Source organism: Alosa pseudoharengus, unplaced genomic scaffold, assembly GCF_046254945.1.
Source record: "Alosa pseudoharengus isolate Yale_2024_CS ecotype anadromous, Long Island Sound unplaced genomic scaffold, YU_APseudo_1.1 YU_APseudo_1.1_scf_5, whole genome shotgun sequence".
Lineage (NCBI taxonomy): Eukaryota > Metazoa > Chordata > Actinopteri > Clupeiformes > Clupeidae > Alosa > Alosa pseudoharengus.
This window is the reverse complement of record NW_027468837.1, coordinates 8,517,973-8,545,349: the sequence shown is the minus strand read 5'-3', so window position 1 is coordinate 8,545,349 and position 27,377 is coordinate 8,517,973. Positions and strand designations below refer to the sequence as shown.

The following is a 27,377-nucleotide window of genomic DNA, read 5'->3' as shown; positions in this document are numbered from 1 at the left end:
TGGCCTGGCACTCACAAAGGCGAACTTGGTATAAACATCTATATATATTCTGAAAGTACATGTTATAAGGATTCCATTTCACCCCCCTTTTACATATGCACAACTTATTGTTTTCACAGCCACACAATTTGAAGTTCAACAGTGTATGTCAATGGCAGACGTTCTTTTTCTTGTTCTCATGAACTTGAAAATCGTTCTGAAACGTCATCAATCACCGCCGAAGTACAGGTCCCTAACAACCGTCGTTAAGGACGAACTCGGAGGACAAGCAAACCCAGAGAGTTGAAAGGAGGTTGAAAATTGTTAACTTTGGCAGAGAAAAGCAGACGGAAATTCCCCTGTGTGGTACAGGAGACATTTCATTTTTTGTGATGTGTCCGTTCAAAGCTAAAAAAAAATTAAAACGCCAATAAAGTAGGCAGGCCAGGTGCTAGACATTTGGATACGAAGCATGCATTATGAAGCTACGAAGTTATGCCACAAATGTTATCTTCATCATGCTCAAGAGGAAAAACTCAAGTCATGTAGGCTAAATAACATAGGGTAGTGACGTTAACAAAGTGTTTTTTTTTATCATATTCCTCAGCATATCATTTTAATGAGAGACTTATGATCCATGAGAACGGAGGCTAACGTTAGCCTAACGTTACATTTCACGCAAATGACAATATGCAGGGTAGCCTAAAGTTAAAGTTGACACTCCATTTGAGTTGTTTGTTTTAGAAAAGAAGACATGGGCTTGCAAGTAACGTTATTGCATAGGCCTACTATAAGGTAGCCTATCTTATAGCTAATCCGTCATAGGCTCCTGTCCTGTCAGTTAACATCCAGCACAATGCATTTTGTGCATTGTAACGTTATTCAGTCAATCGTGCAATGTGTGGCCAGCCTAGGCTACTTTATCAAAGTAATTATCCTCTGACCTCAGGGGGAAATGATTGTCCACCCCTGTCATTATGTACCCTTTGAGTAAGTAGTTAGGTAATGTTCTCTCTAAATCTGAACTAATTGTTTCTGCAGTCGAAGCCCTAACGTTAACATTAGCTTAAGCCTAACCTAACTTTACAGTGACTGGCCACATGTTTAGCCTACCTTCCGTAAAATCCGTTGCTTTTTCATAGGTAAATCCACTACACCTCTAGATGAAAACAATCCAGACTCGGCTACACCAAAATATTTCGGCAATATGTTTTTATTCTTCATCTTATATCAAGTTCAGCCAGCTTGTTTTCTTTGCGCTGTCAGTGTAAACAACTAGTGCTTGTCCTCCGAGTTCGTTCTTGAATACGGTTGTTAGGGACCTGAAACCGGTCTATTCCACTTAAATTTGTGGTTTTCGAAAACGTGATAGAGGTGGGTGATTCCCTTTTGCTGCTATTGGTGAATTGTGTAGTCGCCGGAAGTCAGGGTTGTGCCAGAGTCGGGTGAGTCTACATGGTATAGGGCTGATTTGGTAACTTTGTTGGCTTTCCACCAGGCTGTCAGAGTCAAGGATATTGTGGTGTTATGAAAGAAGTCCTTATTTTAGATTGACTGTGGTAAGAAGGGGAGGTCTGCGTTTGAAAAGGGGGTGCATAGATTCTGTTCTAAAGCAAGCCATGGGTAAGTATGTATCTGTTGTTGAGTCCATTTTAATAAATATTGTAATTGGTTTGCCAGAAAGTAGTGCATAGAATTTGGTGCTTGAAGTCCGTTTAGTTGTTTCGTATTTTATATTTTGGATCATAGAGAATAGATAGTTGAGCTGTGGGAGAGTTTTGACTGTAATTCGGCCTATGAGTGTTTTTTCTATTATCTTCAGGAGTGAAGCTACTCTGCCTTTGGCCTCTGATCCATGCTTGCAATAGCAGTGCAGACTCAGAGTTGCTATCTTTTATAAATAATAGTGATTGTTGATTAAAGAATTGTGCAAGGGAGTTTCACACCAAGATATTCAATTTATTTTAGCTGTTAAAAGATGTTTCCCATTTGTTCAGCACAGTTAATCTTATTGAAGTTTGGAGTCTTTCTGTATGTTAAAGGGACACCAGGCAACGTTTTCATGTTAATTACTCATCTTCGTAAGTCGGTATATGGTTAAATGACTCATTGCAGGGCGAATGAAGACTCTCGCCCGCCCCTACTGCCTGTAGGAAGTATATCCCGTTGCAAGTTCAGTGTATCGTACCCGCCGACCGAAGCAGGATTAGTTTACATCCTGCATCCACAGCACAGAGGCAGGCTAACGAAATGCTAGCGATTGTTGCAAACGTGTGTATAATGGCAGAGCCGGCGAAGAAGCAGCGAAAACCCTTGACGGAAGATGCAAAGAAAAGGAAAAGAGCTTCAGACCGAGCAGGGGGAGTTTCGTAGAGAAAAAAACATCAGGCTTGCCTGGTGTCCCTTTAATGTTTGAAAAAGGATGTGAAGTTAAACTACTGTAATGAAAAATCTTAGTACATTAGCTTGGTCAAATTCAAGATTATTTTCCTCAGTGGTTCATCGTTGGTGGAATGAGTTGCCCAGTGCATTCTTGTGATTTTCATTATAGATCATTGAAATTGTACTGACATTATTGTTTATCATTATTATTCTTAATGTAGCCTTACTAACTTTCTATAACTGTTTACTGTTGCTTTTAATTGTGGTATTGTGGACATGTTGTTATCTGCCTCTGTCTTGACATAACCAGACAAGGTAACAAGAAACAAACACTCACAGACCCCAATCACATTAGCATTACACATTCCCCCCATAAGACAATGACACAGGAAGACATTGGACAGGACATATTAACTATCAACAAATCCCATCTCTACACATGGCTTCAGTGCATAGTGGCCAGTACACATACACACACACACCCTCACACCTACATACACAAACACACACAAACACACACACACAAAAACACACAAAAAAACAGACATGCAGGCACACATACTCAATAAACACACACAGAAGCACACATATACACAAAAACAACCACACACTGCACACACTCAATTACCAAAAACACAAAAAAGGAACAAAGTAGGAAATGAAAACAATTTGAAAAACGTGACTTATTTTTGTGGAAAAAATGTGCTGGACTGGGCGGGGGTCATACTTTCATACTAGTTCAACATCTAGTTCAACATATGTACTGTGGTTTATACAAACAGTTTGCCTACATGATCAGATTTCACTGATCCCTGTCATGAAAGCAACCTAGCAACACGTAACACGTATACACTCTGAAATGTATGACTGGTGATGAATTGAGACAAGATTGAAAAGTCATATTCAGTCTGGGTCATAATTCAGTCTGGTGTTGTAGTAACTCACCTGTTGCAATTCTGACCATCCAGCAGAAGAAAAGCAAAATAATCCACGGCATTTTTACTGATAGTCGCCTTTGCTGTCTACGTCTTTCTCTCACACAAACCAAGGGTGTTAGCAGCTCTAATACAACATCCTTCCTTTTACACTTCTCTATTTGTTTGTCTCCGCCATCCCCTGAAACTGCATCACACGAAAGTGGTTGAGGAGAGCAACAATAAAGTTCTGTTTTCAGCTCAACTCCCCAACAGCAATGATGCAACCACTGTCAGAAACTATACAAGCATTTTCAATATGTATGAAATAAGCCTTTTTTAAAATTGTATATAACCTTATAGGCCTCTAAAATACCAATTAAAAAAGGGGTCTTGTCTTACGGTTGCTGACAGAAATTTTAATGTAGAACGCAGTGGCCCATTCCACTTCACAAAGGTCCACCCATTACAGTTTTTTCTGAATGCTTAAACACATTTTTTGTAACTGGCTTTTTTGCAAAACTCTACACACAAATGGCAAAACCACTCACTGAGTTCGCAAAACTAAAAGCACAAACACGGCTTTGCACTCAGTTTGCAATTTTGTAACACACACTTTGCACAACTGTAGGCACAATGGCTATTATTAACACTATTTTGCCAACTCTCTGGCACACTTTCTCATGTGAAAACAGTTTTAGATAATTAGTTCACTTTGCAATCAGCCTAAGCACTATAAATAAGCCACAGGTAATGTACAATGGGTACAATGGAGTGAGCAGGAAGAGTGAGAAGAGAAAGAAATAGCCCTTTTACAGACAAAAAAACAGTCTACATGTGGGGATATTGTCATGTCAGGCCTGGATATGTCATTCCAGAATATATTTTTCCCGGTGCCTTGGACTAGGACATTGCATGTGATGTAGAGAGAATTTTGAAAGAGACGACCCGATGTAGACTGATTTGTTTTGTCTCAGTGAAATGCTATTTTGTGTTTTGACTTGGAAAAACACACTTGTGTTTGTTTTGATGTGTGCAAATAAACTCTACAGTAATACTTGAAGTTTGGATCCCTGTATGTTTACAGAACTATGACAAAAGTATGACCTCAAACTGACATAGTCTACCTTGTGCACAGAGAAAGCAAAAGCCAGATGTGTTTTTTATTCATACCATCAGTGTGTTGTTGGCACATTGTGTGCTTACTATTGTGATGGCTTGTGTTTACTGTTAGATACGAAAACACCATTTTTACGAAGGTGTGAAGAGTTAAGCAAGGTGTGTTAGCTTTTGCAAGAGAACTACAATGTTTTGCTGATTGGGTGAGAGGTTTTGCCATTTGTGTGTAGAGTTTTGCAAAAAAAGCCATAGTTACAAAAAATGTGCCTAAGCAATCAGAAAAAACTGTAAAAACATGCTGGCCCTTTAGGGGTGAACAAAAACCCACCACTGACCCCCAATCCTAATAAATAACAATAACACTTTTTAAAATGTACCCAACCAGTGGGATTTATTACAGTGCAATTCCATGCAAAGGTCATCCTTACCATGGAAAAAAAAAGTTGTGCACACACAAATAGAACTATTGTTAAAATGTTCATTTAGGTCTATATTTTATTGTTTGTAACTGATCTGATTGAATTTCATGGAGAATTACACTCTTCTTACATCATAAATATGGTGTGCAACCATACAGAAACAACAGTTTTCACTTGGCAATATTATACATGTTTAAAAAGGAGATAAATGGACTCAAGGTTCCAACAAATTGTTATCATTTGACAAATTCCAGATTGACAAGAGAATGGTAGAGCAATGTGTATGCTCAGTTTGCCTTAAGAGCACAGCTCTTCACATTTGTAAGGCTTTTGTTTTTAAGTCAGCAAGTTCCATGGCCATGTCATCCATAACGTTTTATAGGAAAAGTTTATGCTACACAGTGTTGATGCAACAATGTCCAAAGTGTCTGTGCAAAGCTGATGTATATCAATGTAAAGTATGATTAAAAGATTGTGCGCCTTTCTTACTTTCAAAACCTTTAATGGTGCATTATGGATGTGACGTTATGGATGTTACATAATGTGAATTTACAAGACTGGAGACTTTATTTTACCTCAAAGCTGATAAACGTCTGTTCTGGTGGCATAATAATGCCTCTGTCTGTTCTGGTGGCAACACATTTCACCTTAGTGTTTACAATTGATGTTTCAGAGATTATTAAGCTGATCAAAACCACAGGAAGGCCTCAGCATTAGCAAAACAAAATAAAAAGATTAAAATACCTCCAGTGATTGACATAGCCTATTTACGAGTGGTCCAATATGAAAATCTGAGCGATTACAGTAACGCGTAATTGTCATACTGTTGTTGTACAGTAACTGGATGATCGTGTTAGTTGGTGAGGATGGCTGACTTTGCAGCTGGAGTTAACGTAGCAACCTCCTTCTGTTGCAGATGTGTTCAGTCTGCCGTTCACATCTGTTTACAGTAACACAGTTTAATTTGAAATGTGACGCTCATTGACAAAGGTTTACAACACGATATGCCAGCATTTGAAGTGTCAGATCATCTGTAGCTAATACCCACAGAGTAACATGAGTAACGCCAGTAATAAACTAGATGTACCGCATAGCGGTACAAAATATGATACTCCTGCAACTCATGTGCATGTAAATGAGTGTGTGCATGTGTGAGTTTGCTTTTGTGTATACGAGTGTGTGTGTGTGTGTGTGTGTGTGTGTTAGGGTGCTAACTGTGTGTGGGTGTGTGTGCGTGCGCACGTGCGTGTGTGTGCCTGTGTGTAAATGTGTGTGTGGGTGTTTGTGCATGTGCGTGTATGTGCTTGCCTGTCTGTGTGTGTGTGTGTATGTGTGTGTGTGTGCGCACATGTACTGTATGTGTGCAAATCACTAATGAGTGGGTATGGGCTAGGTTGATGCGGTTATACCATAATCATTTTATCATCTTGGGTGCAACGGTTTAGGTAGGGCTAGCTTTTTAGCCTAGCGCAGTGGGGGAGTGGCCAACAAATGTCATGTTCCCTGGTGTTTCAGTAACCCGGAATCATTGACCAAAATTGATGACAGTAAAAAAAAAAACCATATTTCTTTTTTATATTTTAAATGACTTGTCCTGATTCTTTCTGTGGATCTTAATAGGCACTGATGAAGCAATAATTTCATTGCTAGTTTTTCATAATTACCATTTATATTGTGTTTGTAAGTTCAATACAATGTGTTTTATGTAGTTTGTGGAGGACTGGTTCAGACACGTCACATCCATAACGTGAAACTGTCACATCCATAACGGAAGTTTTTCCAACATAATGCATTACAAAAATGACGCATAGCTTCAAAAATGCACTTTTTATGTCCAGTCAAGTCTCCTTCATGCTACATATATCATGGTTTCGGCAGTTTCCTTCAAAATTCAGAGAGTTTTTAGAAAACAAACATACATCACAGGGAACACATATACAGTAGCCGTAACACCTTGCCACTGTCCTGCATGACCACGTTGCACCACTGACGACACTGTATTCTACTGCATGTAGGAATGTATTGCAACAAGATCATGCATGCAGTGTAATAGAACTGCAGTGTGCATGTCCATGGTTTATGCAGTGTAGTAGTGTAACACATTTTGTTTAATGTTATCATGTCTGTTGTGTTTCATAAAATGATGAATAATGTTATCATGTCTTCTGTAAAGTCACCAAAGCAAAGCCCTATGCTTGCTGTAATGAAAATGACATTCACTTAATTGATTTGAATGGGATGTGCTTTTATGATCTTTTAATACCAGTACAACTGACCCACTTATCTGGGATATACATTGTGAGTATTGTTTACATATCTTGGAAAACTCCCAAGATTAAACTAATTTTAGTAGATTTCCCACATGCATCACAATTATTTATTTATACAGATTTGACCCAATCTTAAAAACTATAAACATACAGTATACACATTCCAATACTTTTATGAAAATAAACATAATGCCAACATTTTTTGCCAACAGAATAAGCCATGCAGTGGTGCTCTTATTGCGTCTGAAAAGTGGCTGTTACTCAGTAACTCTCTCTGCCTCTCTCCCTTTTTCGCTCTTCCAGAAAACACATTTATGAGGCCACGGTGACCTTCGACCTAAAGGAAATCCTGTCAGCTCAGACCGTTGTTTTTGATGACTGCGTTTTACGCTGTGGAATTCAGTCTGTGTGGAATTCTCTTCTATCAGAGGACTTTCGAAGGTGAAGAACTTTTAAAGATCGCATAAAAAGGATTTCTTGAGGTGGCATTAAGACATATCTACACAGGAAAAGAATGGTAAAAGTATAAAGAATTGCTCAATTTTCAGCTTTACTTTACTTTACCTGTGATCATCACCAGGTCACATGACAGTTATCCTGTGATGACACTCCGGAGTAGAATCACTTTATGTGAACATAAATGTTCAGTGTTTAAACGATAACGATAAGAGATACAAAACTCAATTTAGAAGTTGCACCATTGTATCATGATTCTTGTCATTCATTCTGCCAGCATGGCTGTAAAACAGAAGTTGGAACATGCCACTGTGTTAAGCTTTATATCTTCATTGTTCCTTCTCTCCTTTTCAATATTTATATGTCATCTATAATTCCTGAAATGTTCTAATGAAACTGTTTCAGGTTTAATAAAACCTTTGGCATTTTACTAAGTGACATTTAATATTGTGGGCTCAAATGATTTGATCGTATCACAGTTTTGATTTCATATTCAAGGACTTAACTCGGTGTGTGGTTGTGTGTGATGTCTGTGTGCCTGCCAAAGTGTTGTTTTTAACACCTGATTAATACATGCCATTTGTTATTTTACACATGCACATTGTTATGAATATGCACATATCTTACTGTGCTGTTGTGTATGGACGCCTGTTGGCTTCAGGAGGAGTCTGGCCTGAGTGTCAGTGCAGACAGCATCAGGGTCACAGAGGTCACTGCAGATGGAGATGCCCTCATCTTCACCATCACCTCTCAGAAGGTTAGCCAAACCTCCTATCCCAACCCATGGCCCTAATCCCCAATATGATCTCATACCTGCATTCACACCTGGTGTCTACACCTCTTTTAATCAAACCCCTTTCACCCTCTCATTTTCCTGTCTTTCCCTGTGCTGTGTAGCTGAACAGTGACGTGGGGATCTGCGTTTGCCGCACGTTTGAGGACTTTGAGTGGCTGCAGCAGGGTCTGTTCAGTCAAGAGGATGTGTCTGGACTTCAGGGGATCATAGTCAGTGCTTTATCACTCTCATGTCTGCCCTAAAGCTTCATGTCCTAATATTTGATCAGGGAATTCTTTACACTGTAACCCTGGCACAGAATATGTCATGTCTGCTGTAAGGGTCTTGATAACTGGACAATTATTACCTTGTAAGCTACCTTCTACCAAAACAGGCATTACTTATATGTCATTTATGGGATGGGACTTTAAAGCATTTACCTCTTTGGTAACACATTACTTGACAGTATCGACATAAGAGTGGCATGACACTGTCATGAACACATGACACTGTCATGACACATGAACCCTAACCCTAACCTCTAACCCTAACCCTAACCCTAATCCTAATCCTAACTTGTTATGACAAAAAACGAATGTCATTTAATAATAGAAGCATTATGTCATAATCATTTATTACTTGTTTATGACACGTTCATGACAGTGTCATGTCACTCTTATGTTGATACTGTCAAGTAAAGTGTAACCACATCTTTTAAACCTCTGTTTCATAGTTCCCACCTCTTCCAGGAAAACCAGTATCATCTTCTCAGTCTCAAGCACAAGCCAAAGCCCTGAAGCAACTCGGTAGGCAGCACTCATGTACCAACACATGTAGGCCTACACCTATATTTATACATGTACAGGCCCTGTTGATTAAAACACTTTTTTCAAATAGATAAGTGCTTGGGGCATTGGAGCAGTTACATACCTCAGTAACATGACTATATGGTTTGGACATGAAACAGATGTGGTAAATGGGGTATCAGACACAAGTGGACCAAGGAGGTTGTGGGTTTACTGATACTTGAGCCTGGCCTCCTAAAACATACCAAACACAGAGGAACTGGGTCTGGGTAGGATGGATTAGGATGAGCGGATCAAATGGGTCTTCCTGAGCTGTCTTCCAAGTAGGTTGGGAAGCAGAAGAACAAGCTCTGCCACTATCCTGTCTGAACCCAAGCTCGTGGGCCCTGTTTGTGCATCCACCAGGTTTCCTGGCCATGGGAGAAGACTGGAAGTCCTATTGCAAAGCCCTGGAGATTTATCTGCAGCAAGTGGCCAGTCACAGCACTCTCAGCAAGAACAAGGCCCTGGACAATCTCCTGACAAATTCAGAGGTGAATATACTGTAAGCCCTCTTACTGTTCTTAGCCTGTATCCACATAGTGTGGATGTCACAAAAGACCCTTGAAAGCAAAGCTAACCTTAATTAATTTTGTAATGATCAAACTGCTGTGATGTGTCATCATTTAACTACATATACCTGCTTCCTGTCCTGAATGAGATATGTGCTCTTCAGCCTCCAGGGAAACAGCGTGTGCATAAGGGCATTTTCAGCCGACTCAGCCACGCCATGGTGGAGCTGAGGAAAGAGAACCACAAGGTACAACTTGAATTTGGATTCACAGCGCTGTTTGCACAAATAGCAGAGATGTTTTTACTGTGCTGTTGAACCCAATGCAGGAGGAGTGTTTAGATTTTCTGCAATAAGCAAAGCAGTTGGACCCAAGAAAGCACACCAACCAAGCATACCAAGTTCATATTCATATGCCAGAATAAATGTAAACTGTAACAGCAACCAAGCCATTTCTAGAAACAGTGTCAAATACATTGTGATCATACACTGGATAACCCCCATGACCCTATGATTTATTTCATACCTTCTAGGATCTTGATGATTTCTTTCAGAATGAGAGGAATAACATTTTGAACACGACTCATTTCAGTAAGGCTGCCACTGAGGTGAGTCTTCAGACGTTTTCTTTCACTTCTCAAATACAGCCCTATGTCCCCACATTTCTAAGGTTAGGGTTAGGGTTAGGGTTAGGCCTGAGGTGTGGGTGGGTTAGGGTTAGGGAACATAGGGCTGTGGGAACATAGGCATGCTCCCACCAATTCATATGGTGGGGGATTCAAGGAAGACCATGAATTTACATATCATGGGTTGTTGTATATAACCACATGTTTAATATAATTGCAATTAGTACAGTATGCAAACAAACGTGTATTTTATGTGTTGAAGTATAACTTTTGTGTTTTGTGTTATGTGTATCTCTTCCAGAAATTCCTTGAGGTCGTACTGACAGAGCAAAGTAAGAAAGAAGATGATCACACAAGTATTCACAGTAGACAAATGGCAATTGAGTATTTCTGATACGGCACATTTTTCCCTGTGTGAGTATCTTATTCATGTTCCAGGGTTAGCAGTGGCCTGTGGGCATCTTTCCACCTCTCTCCATTTGTGTGTGCACCAGGATGACCCTGACGCTGCAAACTTCTCCAAGTAAGTTTAACAGTAAGACAGAAAGCAACTACCTACTAAAACAATCAATGCCAAATCGCCCTAACCACCGCATTCATATGGTTGTTGACAGGATATGCATGAAGCTCTCAGAAATAATTGATACAGTTAAGGTATGATTTGTGTTTTGTCCAATATATTGTTTGTGCTTATACCAATATTCTGTGATAGAGATTTGAGAAGCGTGTGCTAGTTTCCTTGTATGCTTTTGTTCATAGAGGAATTTTGAGAAAGTGGCTGACAATAATTTGTCCACCCTGGGGCTGGGCCTAGACATGGAATGCCGTGGCCAAGAGGCTAAGAAGGTTTGAAAGTCTCTACTCTTCAAAAGCTTTAAGTATAGTATAGTATACTCTTTTGATCCTGTGAGGGAAATTTGGTCTCTGCATATCCCAATCCGTGAATTAGTGAAACACACTTAGCACACAGTGAACACACAGTGAGGTGAAGCACACACGTCACTAATCCCGACGCATTGAGCTGCCTGCTACAGTGGCGCTCGGGGAGCAGTGAGGGGTTAGGTGCCTTGCTCAAGGGCACTTCAGCCATTCCTACTGCTTCGGGTTCGAACCGGCAACCCTCCGGTTACAAGTCCAAAGCCCTAACCTTGTAAGCCACGGCTGCCCTTTGACTGAGAAATCTCCTTTCTTATAAGATTTTAACGTTTCTCAAGTAAAATATTTCACAAAGTTGATGTTGGATATTACTAACATAGATGACTTACAGAAGATAACGGCAATTTTCAGCAACCCCTCCTGTTTCAGTGCAACATTAGGTTATCCCCAAGTCAAAGGCCATTTAATTTCTATATAACTCATTTTTGCAATTTCCTATGAAGGTGTTACTATCACTTTTGTTGTGACATGACTAACAGGAGCATCAACACAGATGTAGTTGTGGTTTAAAAAAAATCTGAGAAATGTTGTTCTCAGGAATTAGTGCTCTTTCATGCAAGAAAAACAAACAAGAAAGAGAAGTGTGAAATCCTGACCTCTGACCAGCATGAGAAACAAATCCCACACAAATTTACAAAACACCAGTTAAAAGACTCTGTAATACTGGCCTTCCAGGTAAAGTTTTAAGGAACACGCCAACATTTTTGAGAAATTAGCTTATGTAACTCAGTGTGAAGCACCCACCGTAAGCATAGCTTAGCATAGCTTAGCATAGCTCATTGAGGTGGGCAGTTCTCCAAAAAGTGACAAAATAACTTAAACATTCTTCTATTTACATGTTGTGACTAGTATAATTACAATGTGTACAAATTCAATGTAAAATGCAACACAGCCATTTTCTAATCTTGCTTGGAACTACATTCTCATTCAGGCAAAGCACTATAGTGCAGCTTTTCAGTTGCTGTGTGCAAATCACTCTGCCCAAGTAGCAGTGCTTGTCCTGAGAACAAAGTTCCAAGTTTGTATAAGCTTAGAAAATTGTAGCCTATGTTGTGATTATACAAGTCAAAACATGTTAATGTGAAAATTGAGTTATTTTGTCAGATTGGGTGCTATAGGTTAGCTGGAACTGGAACTGCCTACCTCTATGAACCATGCTAAGCTATGCTAACAGTGGGTGCTTCAGACTGAGTTACTGCATGCACAGCACAGAGACGAGAAGGGTGTGTATCATTTTATCTGACTCTGGGGGAGACAGTGAATAAGCTAATTCCCAAAATGTTGGGGTGTTCCTTTAAAAGAAAAAGACATCTCCATCTTATTTGACAGATAAAACCACAAGTTTTCCTGGAAAATATTAGTTTTGGGGTGTTATGAAATTAAGGTTATGTAGTATAGGCCTACATCATATAATTGTGCCATATTATTCTGTATTTCTCATCTTTTTGATTAAGCAGTGTCAATGATGAATTAGCTAATGGTATTTTTGTGCTGTAGGATATGCTTTTCAGAAGAACTTGCAAATTGGTAGAGTTGGAGACAGCCACCAAGAGTGCAGAAAAGGCCAAACCCAACAAGAAGGCTGTTGTAAGCATGTTTTTTTTACATTAATAACTGTAACAATTAACAGTTATTAATGGTAAATGGCCTGCATTCATGTAGCCCTTTTCGGTAACACTTTACTTGACAGTGTCGACATAAGAGTGACATGACACTGTCATAAACGTGTCATAAATGTTATAAACATGTCATAAACTTTCATGACTTCTGTCATTAAGTGTCATCCAGCTTTTGTCATGACAAGTTGACATTGTTTGGGTTGTCTTGATTATGACAACTTGACATTAATCAAAGTGACATTACCAGAAGTTGTCTTGGTCATGACAAATTGACATAACAGAACTTTGTGTTAAAAAGGTTATTTGGTGTACAATAAGCCGCATCGCATCTTATCCTTCATCCTTATCTGTTTTTTGACAAACTGTGAACGCATATTGACACCAAGGGGCATGAAAATTTTGTGTTGCTTTAAATAGAAATTTATAATTTGATTAAATAGTCATTGCTTATTTACATTTCACACACTAACACAGACACACACACACACAAACACAAGAAGACATAACAAAGATGTCTAATGGTGTCAGACACCAATGCAACTTCCAAAATTTCAATACTTTGATGATTTTGAAGATTTGACAATTCAAAGCATTTCCAGTAGCAATCACACCCATGCATCAGGCCTCGGTCTTGCTGTGTCAGGAATCAAAAGCTCTCAGTTCCTTAATTTTTTTCCATTTGCTCTCTTTCTCTCCCTCTCTCACTGAAGATGGAAGAAGTGAAAAAAGTGATTCAGAAAGATTTTGAAAACCTCTCCTCTATTGCCAAAGAGGAGGTGAGACCTAACTGTCACCACACTTTATCACCACGTCAGTTTCCACGGGATGCATTGCACCACTTTGCCTCATCACTGTGCCATTTTCACTGTTGTGCTACTCAGATTGGGCGCTTCAACAAGTCCCGGGTGACTCTGCTGAGGAGCTCTCTGGTTGACTGGTGTGAGAAGCAGCTCCACACGGCGCGTGAAAACCAGGAGCTCCTCTCAAGACAGCTGGAGGCCTGCAAAACACTGCAGTGTGACTGACGCAACACAAAACGGAAATGGGTGAAGGGGAAAACAATTAAAACACTCAAACAGATGTAAGGGAAGTGTCAGTCAGTGTATTTTTGGTGACCACTTTATACACAATTGCAAGCCCTTGCACATTTTCTTGTTGTAATTATGTACTTACCAAGGCTATTACATGTCAGTGGTTTTCACTTATATTAACAAATATTATTTCCACAAGGAATCTTGTTGTTGCTGTTTACACTGCCTTTTCACACTAAATAGTTTGATGTCAGATGAACTGCTGGGATGACATTGCACAGAAATGAACAGAATAAATGCAAATGAGAAAATGGATTTTGTTTGGTCTTTTTTCCGCATGTTAATTATATTTATCCTGTCAAAATTAAATGAACCGGAAGTCCTTTTTTAATCCTTTTTAGGCATGAAAAGGCCTAAATGCATGTATCTGCTTTAAGCTGCCAGTCCATAACTTGGCCTACGTTGTCTCATTATTTTTCTGATGGGCTGCAAGTGGTGAGTTTATACAACAGGGCTATGGATCAATTTACACGGAACTTACACTTTAAGGTGTATGGAAAGCCTAGTTGACATAGCATAGTTGACATTATTGTTTGCAAAGAAGAAGGGGATGAGTGCAGACAATGATTGACAATACAAAGTGAAGTTTGCTTCTCTGAAAGACCTGATCAAAGAGAACATCACCAATTGCATTGACATCACAAGCTCCCAGAATTGAAACTGTGGACTCTTCTCACACCAGTCTTCCCAACTTAAAGAAGTATGGCCTTGATCGATATTCGAGAGAGAGAATAAATTATATTCGAGTGAGAAAGGAGGTCAACGATATTCGAGAGTGAGCTTCGATAAACGATTTTCGAGTGCAGTCCAACTATTTCTGGCCGCCATGTTGGAAACTAGCCTTGAAATAAGTATAGGTATAAGTATATATACTCTTTTGATCCCGTGAGGGAAATTTGGTCTCTGCATTAATCCCAATCCGTGAATTAGTGAAACACACTCGGCACACAGTGAACACACGGTGAGGTGAAGCACACACTAAACCCGGCGCAGTGAGCTGCCTGCAACAACAGCGGCGCTCGGGGAGCAGTGAGGTTAGGTGCCTTGCTCAAGGGTACTTCAGCCATTCCTACTAGTACGGGGTTCGAACCGGCAACCCTCCGGTTACAAGTCCGAAACGCTAACCAGTAGGCCACGGCTGCCCCCTTTCTAGATTTCTTTCTTTGCACCATTTATTTTGCCATGTTAAAATACATTCAAATTGATGCCTAGATCATATAAATACGCCCAGCCATTAAAGTTCTACAGCAAAAACGTTTTTCTTACATTTGAAATGGCCGCCATGTTGGATTTTCTCAGGTGGCTAATGTGCTTTCCTCAAAAAGTAGGTTCTAGTGATTATTCATGCCAATTTTGGTGCTTGTATCGCAAAGTGAACGATTGTCCTGGAATATTGACTTAAACTGCCACACTATAATAATAAGAAGCAGCCAGGAGATTTCAAGATAGTGGATTCCATCCACTATAATTATTTCAGAACGCAGATAGAACCATATAATTACAAGGGGACGATACAGTTGTTAGTCTGGACATAAAACAATTCCAGTGTAACGTCTCTCAGAAGTCATGTCGGCAAACACATTTTCAGTTGCAGCCAGAGCAGAATAACAGGAAAACCACATCTCGTAAAATCATCCACCAGTACAGAGGCGTTGGTCAGCATTTTGCCTTCTCGTGCCAACATTTCACTAGAACACAAACTTCACACATGGTGTCATGGTCACACATGGTCTCACCCACATCTCGACTGATTCACGTGAATTCAGTGGGTTTAAGAATTCAGCATCCTCTTTTGGCTAATAACACAATGCCACATGCAACCATGTTGCAACACCTTTGTAACTATATATTGACAACTTCAGCCTCACTTCCTCCTTTTCGTTTCCTATACGTCTTCCCTTTTTGGGCCATCACCATGTCTTTCAACATGTACAGCCATATAAGGAAACACATGCCTATTGAAGATCACAACACAGGACAGAGGGATAATTAATCATTTGTATTTATTCAACACATATCAAAATAAATCTGTTTACTTTCACTAGACCTCAATTTGGGGTTATGGCACTCCTACTCATAAACTCAAGACAAAAGATGAAAACATCTTCGTTATTATCCTGTGTCCCTTAAAAAGAAAAGTATTTTCCCATCCAAGGTGCTTACAGGATGATTTTCTGAGGTTTTTAGACACGCAACACCCTCCCTGCTCTGTACTTCACACCAATCTTTGAGGCAGCATGACTTCTGTCTTTCCAACAGAAAGAGACCTCTGCACAGGCCTGGGCTCGTTCTGAGCGGGAAGCTGAGTTCAGGCAGGGCTCGCTACACATCGGAAGCCCAGGTTGGAGGCCGAGCTGTCAGGGGTGTTCTGACTGCGGGCAGCACATCTGTATCTGTAACAATAAGACTAGACAGAGAGAGAGAGAGCGAGAGAGAGAGAGACAGAGATTCAAGAATGCATATATAATGTATCCATGTTTGCCATAATTTGTTTGTCATTCATTTTGTTTGTAACCTTTGTGTTTTTAATGCACTGCTTTGGCAAAGCAAACTATATTTGTCATGCCAATAAGGCTCACTTGAATAGAAAGAAAGAAAGCAAGAGGAGATAATGGAGAAGTGGTGGAGAAGGCAGGATAGAAGAGAAAAAAAACAGGAAGGTGACAGAGAGAGAGAGGGAGAGGGTGAGTAAGATGGAAAGAGAGAGAGAGAGAGAGAGAGGGAGGGTGAGTAAGATGGAGAGAGAGAGAGAGAGAGAGAGGGAGAGGGTGAGTAAGATAGAGAGAGGGAGAGAGAGAGAGAGAGAGAGAGAGAGAGACAGAGAGAGAGAGAGGGTGAGTAAGATGGAGAGAGAGAGAGAGAGTGGCAACAAAAGAACTGAATACTTCACTCAAGGGCGTGGGGTGAGACAGGGTTGCAGCTTGAGTCCAACCTTGTTCAATATCTATATAAATGAGTTAGCGGTGTTATTGGAACAATCTGCAACACCTGGGCTCACCCTGTTGGACACGGAAGTCAAATCCCTGCTCTTTGCGGATGACCTGGTGCTGCTGTCGGCCACTGAACAGGGCCTACAGCAGCACCTGGACCTGCTAGAGCAGTACTGTCAGAACTGGGCCCTGACAGTCAATTTGGATAAATCTAAAGTTATGATCTTCCAGAAGCATCCCAGACCTCAGGGAACCAGACACCTCTTTACTCTAGGTAACACCGCCCTAGAGAATGTTACTTCTTATAACTACCTTGGCTTAAAAATTAATGCCTCTGGAAACTTTGCTCTTGCAGTGAATGCACTAAAAGAAAAAGCACGACGAGCATTTTATGCAATAAAAAGAAATTTTCATCAAATAGATATACCAATTAAAATCTGGTCCAAAATATTTGACACAGTCATTTTGCCAATTGCACTTTATGGAAGTGAAATATGGGGTCCACTCAGTAAGCACGGTACCCACAGTACCCACAAATGCTAGCAGGGCAGAATTAGGCCGATTTCCACTATTGATTAATATCCAAAAACGATCACTAAAATTCTGGATTCATCTAAAATTAAGCCCTCAAAATTCACTACATTTTAAAGCACTTAAATCCCAAGAGCTCAGCCCTAAGCCCAGTCCCCTATGTCAGTTGGTCTCGGATTTAACTAACCCAATAACCCCTAACCCACAAATTGTACAGACCAGCACTGCTTCCCAACAACCAATCAGAATCAACCAAATTAACAAGAACAACAAGAATTCTTATTTGGAACACTGGAAGAAAGAAACAAAATTACAACACAAACTAGAATGTTACATTGGCATACGAAAAGACTATCAATTGGCAGAGTATCTCCACACTGTCAGTGATACGAAGCAGAGACAGATCCTCACCAAGTACAGGCTGAGTGACCACAGTCTAGCCATAGAGAAAGGCAGGCACAAGAAGTCATGGCTGCCCAAAGAGCAAAGGACATGTGGTCACTGTATGACAGGGGAGGTAGAGTCAGAGGTGCACTTTCTGCTACACTGTGACAAATATTGGTCCCAAAGAGACAAATATTTCACCATTTTGAACAACATCATTCCCAACTTCACAAAACTGGAGGAACAGAAAAAACTTGCTGTAGTTTTGGGTGAGGACACCAGCACATGCATACTGGCAGCCAGTTATGTGTCCTCACTCCATAACCTGAGAGAAGGCATTACTTAAGATAATCACCCCACTACCTCCACCCTTCAACATAACACTGCTCCCCAGCCCCAGTCTGTTACACCATGTCTCCTGTTTGTTTTGTTTTTGTTTTGTCCTGTCTTGGTTTTCCTATGCACGTGTACAGACAATGGTCTTGTATGGTTGTGACGTGCTGTGTGTGTGTGTGTGTGTGTGTGTGTGTGTGTGTGTGTGTGTGTGTGCATGTGTGTGTGTGTGTGTGTGTGTGTGTGTGATGAAGTGTAACAATGTTTGTAATGTTTGTACATGTTTATATCATTTTGTATTTGCATTTTCTTTCATTATTATTATTCCTGTGAACGCTTTGGCAATGCATCATATGGTTTGTCGTGCCAATAAAGCATATTTGAATTTGAATTTGAGAGAGAGAGAGGGTGAGTAAGATAGAGAGAGCGAGGAGAAATTGTTACACATTGTCAGATTTAATTTTTAGGTGACCAATCATTTGCATCAACGTCTACGAGGAGGTGGACTTTGAAAGGCGTTATGAGACAAGTCAGCAGACAGAAATAGTATACCTTGTGACACATGTATGAGCCTCCTTTCTTCACTCGGTCTGTACCAGAGCCTGGTCCTGTCTGTTGATTGAGTGGCATTAATAAGTCACCATACAAAACACCAAGCAAGTGTGTGTGCGTGTGTGTGTGTGTGTGCGCGTGTGCATGTGCATGTGTGTGTGTGTTCGTGTGTAGTATCTGTGTGTGCAAGGCTGTAATCATGATATACTTTTAGGTTTATATTGTTATGCTACAGTAGTATCACTCACTGTTGTCCAAAATAATCACTTGTTACAAACTGGAAAATGGCATGTTAAATGGTGTGTGTGTGTGTGTGTGTGTGTGTGTGTGTGTGTGTGTGTGTGTGTGTGTGTGTGTGTGTGTGTGTTAAATGGTAAAATAACTATTAAGTAGATAAGTAGCAGCAACTGGAATCTGGAATCCACAGAATTATTTTTGGAATCTGATCTCTTATCATACATGTTCATTCGTACTCGTCGCTCACTTATCGTGACTAAATCCAAGATGGCGGCGAATGGTAAACTTCCTGAAGGTACTGTCTGTATAAATTGTCTTGTAAATAAACTACCAGTGCTTTTTCAAAGTTCTCAATGTCTCGTTTTAAATGTCAGGGCCCTCAGAAGTCTACCAATGAAGTGTGGAGCTACTTTGAGCTCGTAAATGGTGTAAAACAGTGATTTATTTGCATGGCTAGGCCGATGCCCGAGGCCCCCCCTTTGAAAACCTGTTGGTAGCATCAGCTAACTAGCGCCACATTTCGTAGTGCAGTGCAGGGGACAAGCTGCAATGAGCTATGAGACATACGTTCACACTCGGTATCATGTTTCAACACACTTTAGGTCAAAATCACGTCATGGGGGGGTTGGGGGGTCATATATGATCTTATGTAATCTTGTAAACAATATTCAAACGAAAACTACTGCACCCTAGACTAGGCTGTAATACTTTTAAAGAGATAACTCAGAATTTGCTCCTTTATTTACCCCCATGCCACCTTTTATCCCTTTTATCCCAGTTATGGTTGTAATTTGTTCAACTCTTAATGGCATAAGATAGAATGGCACACAAAAATGAGAAAAACAGTATTCAGTATAGAAAACATATACCGGTACACATATCACCCCATATGTTCTCGAATTTGTACGTATAATAAAATGGCAGGAACTGATTTCACCCACCATGCACATTTGGTCAACGCCCCCCCCCCCCAATGTTGACTCCATGACTACAGCTTATGTGTGTGTGTGTGTGTGTGTGTGTGTGTGTGTGTGTGTGTGTGTGTCTCACCGGATTGCGTTTCTCCTCTGGTGTGTGATGTACAGTCCACCAGTCAGCAGTCCACTCCCACGCATTTCCTACCATTTCATACAGACCATAACCATTAGCAGGAAATGACATCACCTGCAAAAGATTATATATATATAAAGAATAATATTACAAGGTGGATACACAGTAATCAAAGTAATCTAAAGCCTCCCACAAACCAGCCTCAAACTCTTTTGCCACCGCCATGTCGATTACAACTGATTTCTATTTTTGTTGGGGGTTTTTTCAGTTGAATTGTATAGTTTATATAGTTCAGTTTGATATTTCAAATAGCTGCGGGCCTGTGGCGCCGATGTGTGAGGGCAAACAATATTTACACATGTATCAGCACTGCCATGTTGGTGCAGCGGTGCTTATTCTCACCGGTGAGGTGCCAACATAGCCATCATCTCCGGTGTTTTTAACAGGGAAGTCACCTTGCCACAGATTAGCAAAGTGTTTTCCTTTTGGCAGCAGTTTATTTCCCCAAGGGTACAGTCTGAAACACAACAGGAGTTATACATTCACATTCAAATAAATCAACAACAACAACAACTTGCATTTATATAGAGCTTTATCATGGCACCAAAAATGCTTTGCAGTGAAAGGGGAACCTGACTAACCAGCACCAATCGACACATACAGATGCAAAGACGCAGTAAACCAAACTAGTCCAGAATAAAAAAACAAACAACACACACACACACACACCTGTCCTGTAATCCTCCCCTGCAGGCGTATTCCCATTCAGCTTCTGTGGGCAACCTGCGCTTGGCCCACTTACAGTAGGACTGGGCGTCATTCCATGACACATGCAAAACAGGGTGATCCAGCCTGCACACATACACAGGGAGAGGGAGAGGGAGAGAGAGAGAGAGAGAGAGAGAGAGAGAGCGAGAGAGGGAGATAGAGAGAGACCATGACAGAAATGGAGTTCTGATAATTATGGAAAATGTCTGTCAAAAAAGATATATATTGACTACAGTACACTGATGCTATTGGTTGAAAATGTAGTCAAAAGCCGTTTTCATGTATGTACAGTTCTTCCAGAGGGTGGAACAGGTACACATCACTTCACACCCTTATTACTACAAAGTGAAGGTATGACACCTAGTGGTGCTCATTTACAACTGTTACGAGCACACCAACCCAGAAAAGTAATCAGGAATACTACTACAATCAATAGTTTCACATATACATTTCTGTATATTTATGTTATATGCTTATTTATACAACATGCAGTGACATGTACCCAGAGTTCATGCCCATGTTCAGTGACATGGCACTAGCAGAGACGGTTGATAAAGCTAAAGTATCTTTGGCACTAGATATAGGACGCATCAGTAACATATCTTGGTACTAGATACAGGATGCATCTTTGGCACAAGTTACAGGACACATCAGATTATCATTTGTGAAAGAAGCTGTAAGTGTTAGGGATTTATATTCAACTCAAGTGGCTACCTGTCTGAAATGGAGGAACCTGGACCCTCAGGGTGTCTCCAGCTCGCACCCTTCACTGGCAACCACCAGGGGGCAGCAGCCACCTGCAGATGTTACACACTGGCCATTAGGGCAGTAGAACCATCATATTACACACTGACCATTAGGGCAGGAGAACCATCATATTACACACTGACCATTAGGGCAGGAGAACCATCATATTACACACTGGCCATTAGGGCAGGAGAACCGTCATATTACACACTGGCCATTAGGGAAGGAAGGAGTCAAGAACCCTCACATTACACACTGCTGGGCCAAAAACCATAATATTACACACTGGCCCTTAGATGGGCTTCCAAATTAAAGACGTACAAGCATGCAGAAACCCTGTAAACACCAACAATATAGTGGGTGATGCCATGCTGTGACAGCTTTTCTTACATTGTCAAGGGGTAGCAGCCTACATCCTAGATAATAGCACAGGTGTGTTTAATCTTTCCTCCATTTGACCAAATGCAATCTTGGTCAATCCCAAATAAATTTGAAACAAGATGACAAATTTTAGTTGCTCATAAAAAAAACTAAGACGTGGTAATCTGCTTTGTGTCCATTTACGTCCTGAAGCAAATGTCGTCTAAACATGTACAAACAACAAATTGTTCAACTTCCACGTGCAAACTAATGCATGCACAGTTACTGACTGTTTAGTACACAAAACCTGTGGCAAATATGATTCTCACCGCTTGTGATATTGTGCTTTTCAACTCTTCAGTCAACATTTCTTCAAAAACAAAGGAATCTCCAAAACGCTCAGCCTGGAGTAAGGGTGTGTGTGTGAGAGAGAGAGAGAGAGAGAGAGAGAGAGAGCGAGAGAGGAGAAAGAGAGAGAGTCTCTGAAATTGTTGTTCTTTACTATTATGCAAGTGTGAGTACTTAACCATAATGTACGTTTATTGCTATTCTTTTTATCATTTCAAATAATAGGTTATATTACCTCTGTGACATAGCCAGTTTGGTTGATGAAATGTTGGAACTGTTGGTTGGTGACCTCATGTTCCTCCATGAGGAAAGAGTCAACCCACACCCGTCTTTGAGGGCCTTCTCCATCAGGTGGAATGCTTGGGTTATCAGTGCCCATGAAGAACCAAGATGAATCAAGAGGCACCATCTACAGAGATATCGAGAGAGGAGATAAATGACTGACTGACTGACTGACTGACTGAAAGAATAAGATAGCATACCATTGAAAATATTGTGACAGTTGCTGATCATAGCACTATGGGGGGGGCTCCTTTGCATCCGTAGGTCCTAGGTCAGCCTGCAATTTCTTCAGTGCTGCAGAGGATGCGTGTGACTATTCTACAGTAGGCTAGCGTAGCCTAGTACATAAGTGGTCCTCATCCGATGTGCCGAAGTGTTCCGTGGAATGCCGAGGAACTCGATGCGTTTGGTTTAAACAGTTTCAATAGGCTAGAGGGATATTTTTTAATGCATAAATAACACTGCTGCTAACTTTGTTTAGAAGGCTAACTCAGTTTGATCGCGAAGCTGAGTTTCGTCAACCTCTGAGACTGCGAGCAGCCTGTAAGATCAAGATCAAAATCCAACCTTGCTGCGAATGTCTTGCTTATTAGAATGGTCATCCTTTTCTTTATTGGCCTCTTTAGAATATTTTTCTGCGGGATCTTCAAGATGGAAAGGCGCTTCCTCGCCAATATCGACTCCTCCAACATCCCTTTTCAATGCATCACAACCACAACTTGAACGCCCCGTTTCTGTTGTTATTTGGGCAGAAGATTCTGAATCCGAAGCAAAACTGAGCTGTTCGGTTTTGCAATACGCAAACGGGACGGGCATAAATAGCAGGAAAATGCAACTTACAAACAACATTGTATCGTTTAAACTTCACAAACCATTACAAGTTCTTAACATAGATTCTAAACACGCGGCCATGATTGCGGATGTTTGAGTCACGTGATCACTCAGCTGATCCTTGTCAAATAAAGCTTGGTAGCCTAGCCTGAAGTTCAATTATTTGCTTCAGCCTAGGGCACAGCCTATGGCACAACTCATGTTAACCCACATGAATAGGCATTTGTGGTGTAGCTTCGTATTTATTTATGTTTTATGTTATTCTTCTTGTATGAGGTCAGTGACCCTAATGGTCAAAGTTAGGCTGCAAACTGAACTAGGACAGAGGACCAGTGGAAAAATCTTCCACAGAGGCCTGCTGATGAAGATAGTAGGCCTAGTCTATAAACTCGTTTGAATCGTTGCTTTAATATGTTCCTGCTATGTTCCTATTCACTTCCTATTTGAACTATGTTGATGGAATTGAATTGATGTTGGTTAACTTTATACTGTATATGTTCTACCCACTCCAAATCAACGTTTAGCCTACAACTGCTGCCTTTAGGGAGAAAAGAACTGTAATAGGCTAGGCTACTACATGATTCCTATAGTAGTTTTATGGTAGTGCATAATAACTACTTTTTTGGTATAATACCTCTGTAATAGGCCTATCCTTACCCTCATATTGTTCGTAGGGCAGCAAAGAAAATGTCTGTGCCTGAAATTATCAAAATGTCATATATGCCCATTTTCAATTGGGCATATGACATTGAAATTGAAATTAGCAAAATGTCATATTGCCCATTTTCAATTCTAAAACAGCCCAGCCCATGCCTGAATTCAGGCACAGTGCCTGCACACTTTAAGCCCTGTAGCATATTAAAGCTACTTCTATATGTTCCAAAAGACTAATACTTCTATTAAATAGTAGTAGTAGACTCATAGTTATTTTATAGCCTAGGCTCAGGGAATACAACTTGCATAGCAACTTGGCACCTTCCACTGGTTCATCTCAAAGCAGTTGCGATCTGGGAAGATACGCATCCAATATCTCACCTTACAGCAGTAACTCGTGTGGTGTTCAAACTGCAGATGAATGACACATTCCAAGACACACAATGGTCACAAAAAGTCAGACTGCAGCAATCAGATGTCCTTAGATGCATGTTGTGGATGTTAATGCCTTTGGATATTATAAACTGGTTGAATAGGCTACTGTAACCCAGGCCAACATATTAATTATTTTCATTCATTCATTCATTTTCATTATTTTCTTCAGGTTTACAAATAAGGGAACATCTTACCTGAGCTTGCTTAGGGACATGAGAAAAACAAAAAATTGCATTGTTTGCCTTTATTGTCCTATCAAGTTATATTTAGGGTAAGTTTTTCATCATTGTTGTTTTAGTCTAGCCACCTTCTGCTCTATGTCTCAATTTTGTTTATTTGTAACAGCAGCTACATGGTACTTGTATTGTTCTGTGGACTGCAGTTCAATAACACATTTGCATCTAGGCCTGTGTATTTATCATGACCTATCCGAATCGGGAGATTGTACCAAAATACTGAATACAGGAAGAATAATCTTGTCGTGTCCAGTCACTTAGACATGACTGGAATGCGTGTTAGTTTTGGCTTTGGCTGACAAGAGAGTATAGGCCTGTTTCTTTGATTGTTTTTCCCCCCCTAATGACACAAATTCATTAAACAAGCCTATAAAACTTAATTGGAGGAGAGCCTTCAGTCTAACACAAATCTGATCATCCCATTTCGGCGTCATTCTTAAAGTAAGGCTTTTAAATTAAGGTTTATTGCACATTAATGAACTTGGGGAAATTGGAATACTTCCCCGACCACCAGAAGAAACAATAGCTTCATGGGACTTGTAGTCCGATAGCCTACCATGTTTGAAATAGCAGCATCTGCGAGTAAACACCACTTCCCAGAGTAGCATACGGCGCAGATTTATAAATAGCTCTCAAAGAGACGCCGCGTATCTCGGAGTAGCAAAGCAGAGTGGCGAAGGGAGCAAGAGTTAAATGATTTATTTAGACGTCGTCCGCCAGCCCCTCGATTCCCAGCTTGCTGCTGGACCATGGAGTTGAGAGCAGCACACAAAAGTACGGGGTCATCGCTCCCGAACTAAACTCCAAGCAAGTGGTCTTACAGCAAAGTTATCTGTCTAACTTAAGGCAAACTCATAAAATGGTTGTATTCGGATTTTTCTACTAAGTTATCAAGAGTGAAGTCAAAGAATAATTGAAATGTTGGATATTGTCTCTCCGATGTTAAATCATCTCTCGAGCTCTGGAGCATCCGCCCGTGCATGAACCCTCCCACTGAAACGAAAGAAAGTTCGGTAAGTTTGAAAAGAATGACTTGTTATTTTTTTGAGAGTATGCTGCTTATGTATTTTCTGCGCAATTACGCTCACATGTAAATTCATAGACCCACTTTTCTTTGGTAATTTAATATGATAATCATGAAGTTGTTCGCGCTCCGTAAACTCGATTTGAGGCGCAAAAGTCAAGAGCGCCCAGGAACTGATGATGGTCTCTCTAAGGCTACAGCCAAAACGAAACTATAGGCTGTTTAGTATCCACCGGATAACTTATCACGGGCCATCTATTTGAATTAGTATGAATATACATTTCATAGGCAATGTTGTCTGGTCCAACACTCATGCACTGATGTTGTTTCTATTTGCTACGTCCATCAACTATGTTGGCTATTCCAGTTGTCTGGGCTGTTATTAAATCTGAATCAGACAAATCAATAACATTTAATAGCATTGTGTTGTGTTTGTTCGACTTTGAATTGTTAAAGATTGAATTGACCATAACCTATTGCTTGGATATTTCGGATACAATAGCCTACTACAAGTTAAGATAACTCATTGAGTTGTAGCCTATATAACCCAATTAACTCACCAATAGGTATAGGCTACTGAGTCATATAGTTCTTCTTGTGTAGTGATTGAAGTTGAAGACACACACACACACACACGCACACACATACCACACACACACAAACACACACACACACACACACACACACACACACACACATACACACACACACACACACACACACACACACACACCACACACAAACACACACACACACACCACACACACACACCACACACACGTACACACACACGTACACACCACACACACACCACACCACAAACACATACACACATCATAGAGGCACAGTGGGTTCCCTTGTGGGTTCAACAGTGTGATATTTGTGTCTAAAAACTATGTTCAACCAGTGTGGCACCTCATTTGTTATGCAAAGTTGTATCTGGTGCCGGTCTCATACACAGGGCCACATAACTGTGAAAACAGTGTTATTACACTCTCATATAGGCATGCCATAGCAGGTGCTGTAGGTCCCAATTTCACATTCTCTCCCATTCCTGAAAGCAGATATTTTTCTAATAAAACAACCATTAAGAGGAGCAAATCTTTCCAAATCATTGGACAAAATACGATTTCATATGTATAATAGCCAACATGTTATTATTACCACGGCAACCAGCACTGCTACCAGCTTTATCACGTTGACTGGCCTGTGTGTGGTGTGGTCAGAGGTCACGTGGTCTAGTGTGGCGGAGCCCAGGAAAAGAACATCAGGGGCCCAGTAAAAGTAGAGAATGGGTCCGTGTTGAAAGATCGGCCCGGTCTCGGCTGGGCCTTTGTTTTCGTTTTGGTTCATTTTGGTGTTTACAGTTCAGAGCGTGTTCATTCAGCAGTGTTACAAAATTAATGGCTAAAGGGAAAGGAGTTTTAGGAGGACTGTTCATTTTTAAAAACGACTTCTCTTTTGGAGTCACAGGTCTTCTGTGGTGTATTGAAAAGATGTTCAAAAACTCTTACCACCTTGTGTGCTTTTATTTGTGCGCGCGTGTGTGTGTGTGTGCTTGTGTGTGTGTGTGTGTGTGTGTGTGTGTGTGTGTGTGTGTGTGTGTGTGTGTGTGTGTGCTTGTGTGTGTGTGTGCGTGTGCTTGTGTGTGCTTGTGTGTGTGTGTGTGTGTGTGTGTGTGTGTGTGTATCTTTGCAGGTGTCACAGTGATGGCCATGTCTGATAAGATGTCC

General features: G+C 40.6%; 4 protein-coding genes across 9 annotated transcripts in view; 2 read left to right on the top strand and 2 right to left on the bottom strand.

The window, feature by feature from the left end:
* The window catches only part of LOC143104087 (junctional adhesion molecule-like), a 34,117-nt gene extending 30,635 nt beyond the window's left edge, over nt 1–3,482 (bottom strand). The window contains exon 1 of one of the 3 annotated variants that reach the window (XM_076268026.1): nt 3,307–3,482. In XM_076268026.1, the coding sequence (XP_076124141.1) occupies nt 3,307–3,358 (52 nt within the window). In that variant the 5' untranslated portion in view covers nt 3,359–3,482. The remainder of the gene's footprint in view (nt 1–3,306) is intronic. The other 2 variants (XM_076268024.1, XM_076268023.1) reach the window with 2 other exon arrangements.
* LOC143104086 (sorting nexin-5) lies at nt 1,495–14,197 on the top strand. The gene is made up of 15 exons (XM_076268022.1): nt 1,495–1,602; nt 7,387–7,600; nt 8,201–8,296; nt 8,437–8,544; nt 9,048–9,120; nt 9,526–9,653; nt 9,836–9,919; nt 10,204–10,278; nt 10,598–10,628; nt 10,735–10,819; nt 10,911–10,950; nt 11,056–11,142; nt 12,730–12,819; nt 13,562–13,627; nt 13,733–14,197. The coding sequence occupies exons 2-15, from the start codon at nt 7,598–7,600 to the stop codon at nt 13,874–13,876; spliced, it is 1,110 nt and encodes a 369-aa protein (XP_076124137.1). The 5' UTR covers nt 1,495–1,602; nt 7,387–7,597; the 3' UTR covers nt 13,877–14,197.
* A 1,731-nt stretch (nt 14,198–15,928) lies between these two features.
* Nucleotides 15,929–23,378, bottom strand: sumf1 (sulfatase modifying factor 1). Of its 2 annotated transcripts, none has more exons than XM_076268252.1 (9): nt 23,032–23,378; nt 22,418–22,591; nt 22,164–22,238; nt 21,442–21,524; nt 20,689–20,811; nt 20,362–20,476; nt 19,960–20,073; nt 18,673–18,732; nt 15,929–16,349 (listed from the first exon to the last, which is right to left on the bottom strand). In XM_076268252.1, the coding sequence occupies exons 1-9, from the start codon at nt 23,311–23,313 to the stop codon at nt 16,251–16,253; spliced, it is 1,125 nt and encodes a 374-aa protein (XP_076124367.1). In that variant the 5' UTR covers nt 23,314–23,378; the 3' UTR covers nt 15,929–16,250. The 2 variants fall into 2 exon arrangements, with proteins under 2 accessions (XP_076124367.1, XP_076124368.1); XM_076268253.1 differs by lacking the exon at nt 15,929–16,349 and adding an exon at nt 17,714–18,456.
* A 1,887-nt stretch (nt 23,379–25,265) lies between these two features.
* The window catches only part of itpr1a (inositol 1,4,5-trisphosphate receptor, type 1a), a 51,306-nt gene continuing 49,194 nt past the window's right edge, over nt 25,266–27,377 (top strand). For all 3 annotated transcript variants that reach the window (XM_076268229.1, XM_076268227.1, XM_076268226.1), the window contains exons 1-2: nt 25,266–25,633; nt 27,343–27,377. The exon at nt 27,343–27,377 is cut by the window's right edge and continues 74 nt beyond it. In XM_076268229.1, the coding sequence (XP_076124344.1) occupies nt 27,354–27,377 (24 nt within the window). In that variant the 5' untranslated portion in view covers nt 25,266–25,633; nt 27,343–27,353. The remainder of the gene's footprint in view (nt 25,634–27,342) is intronic.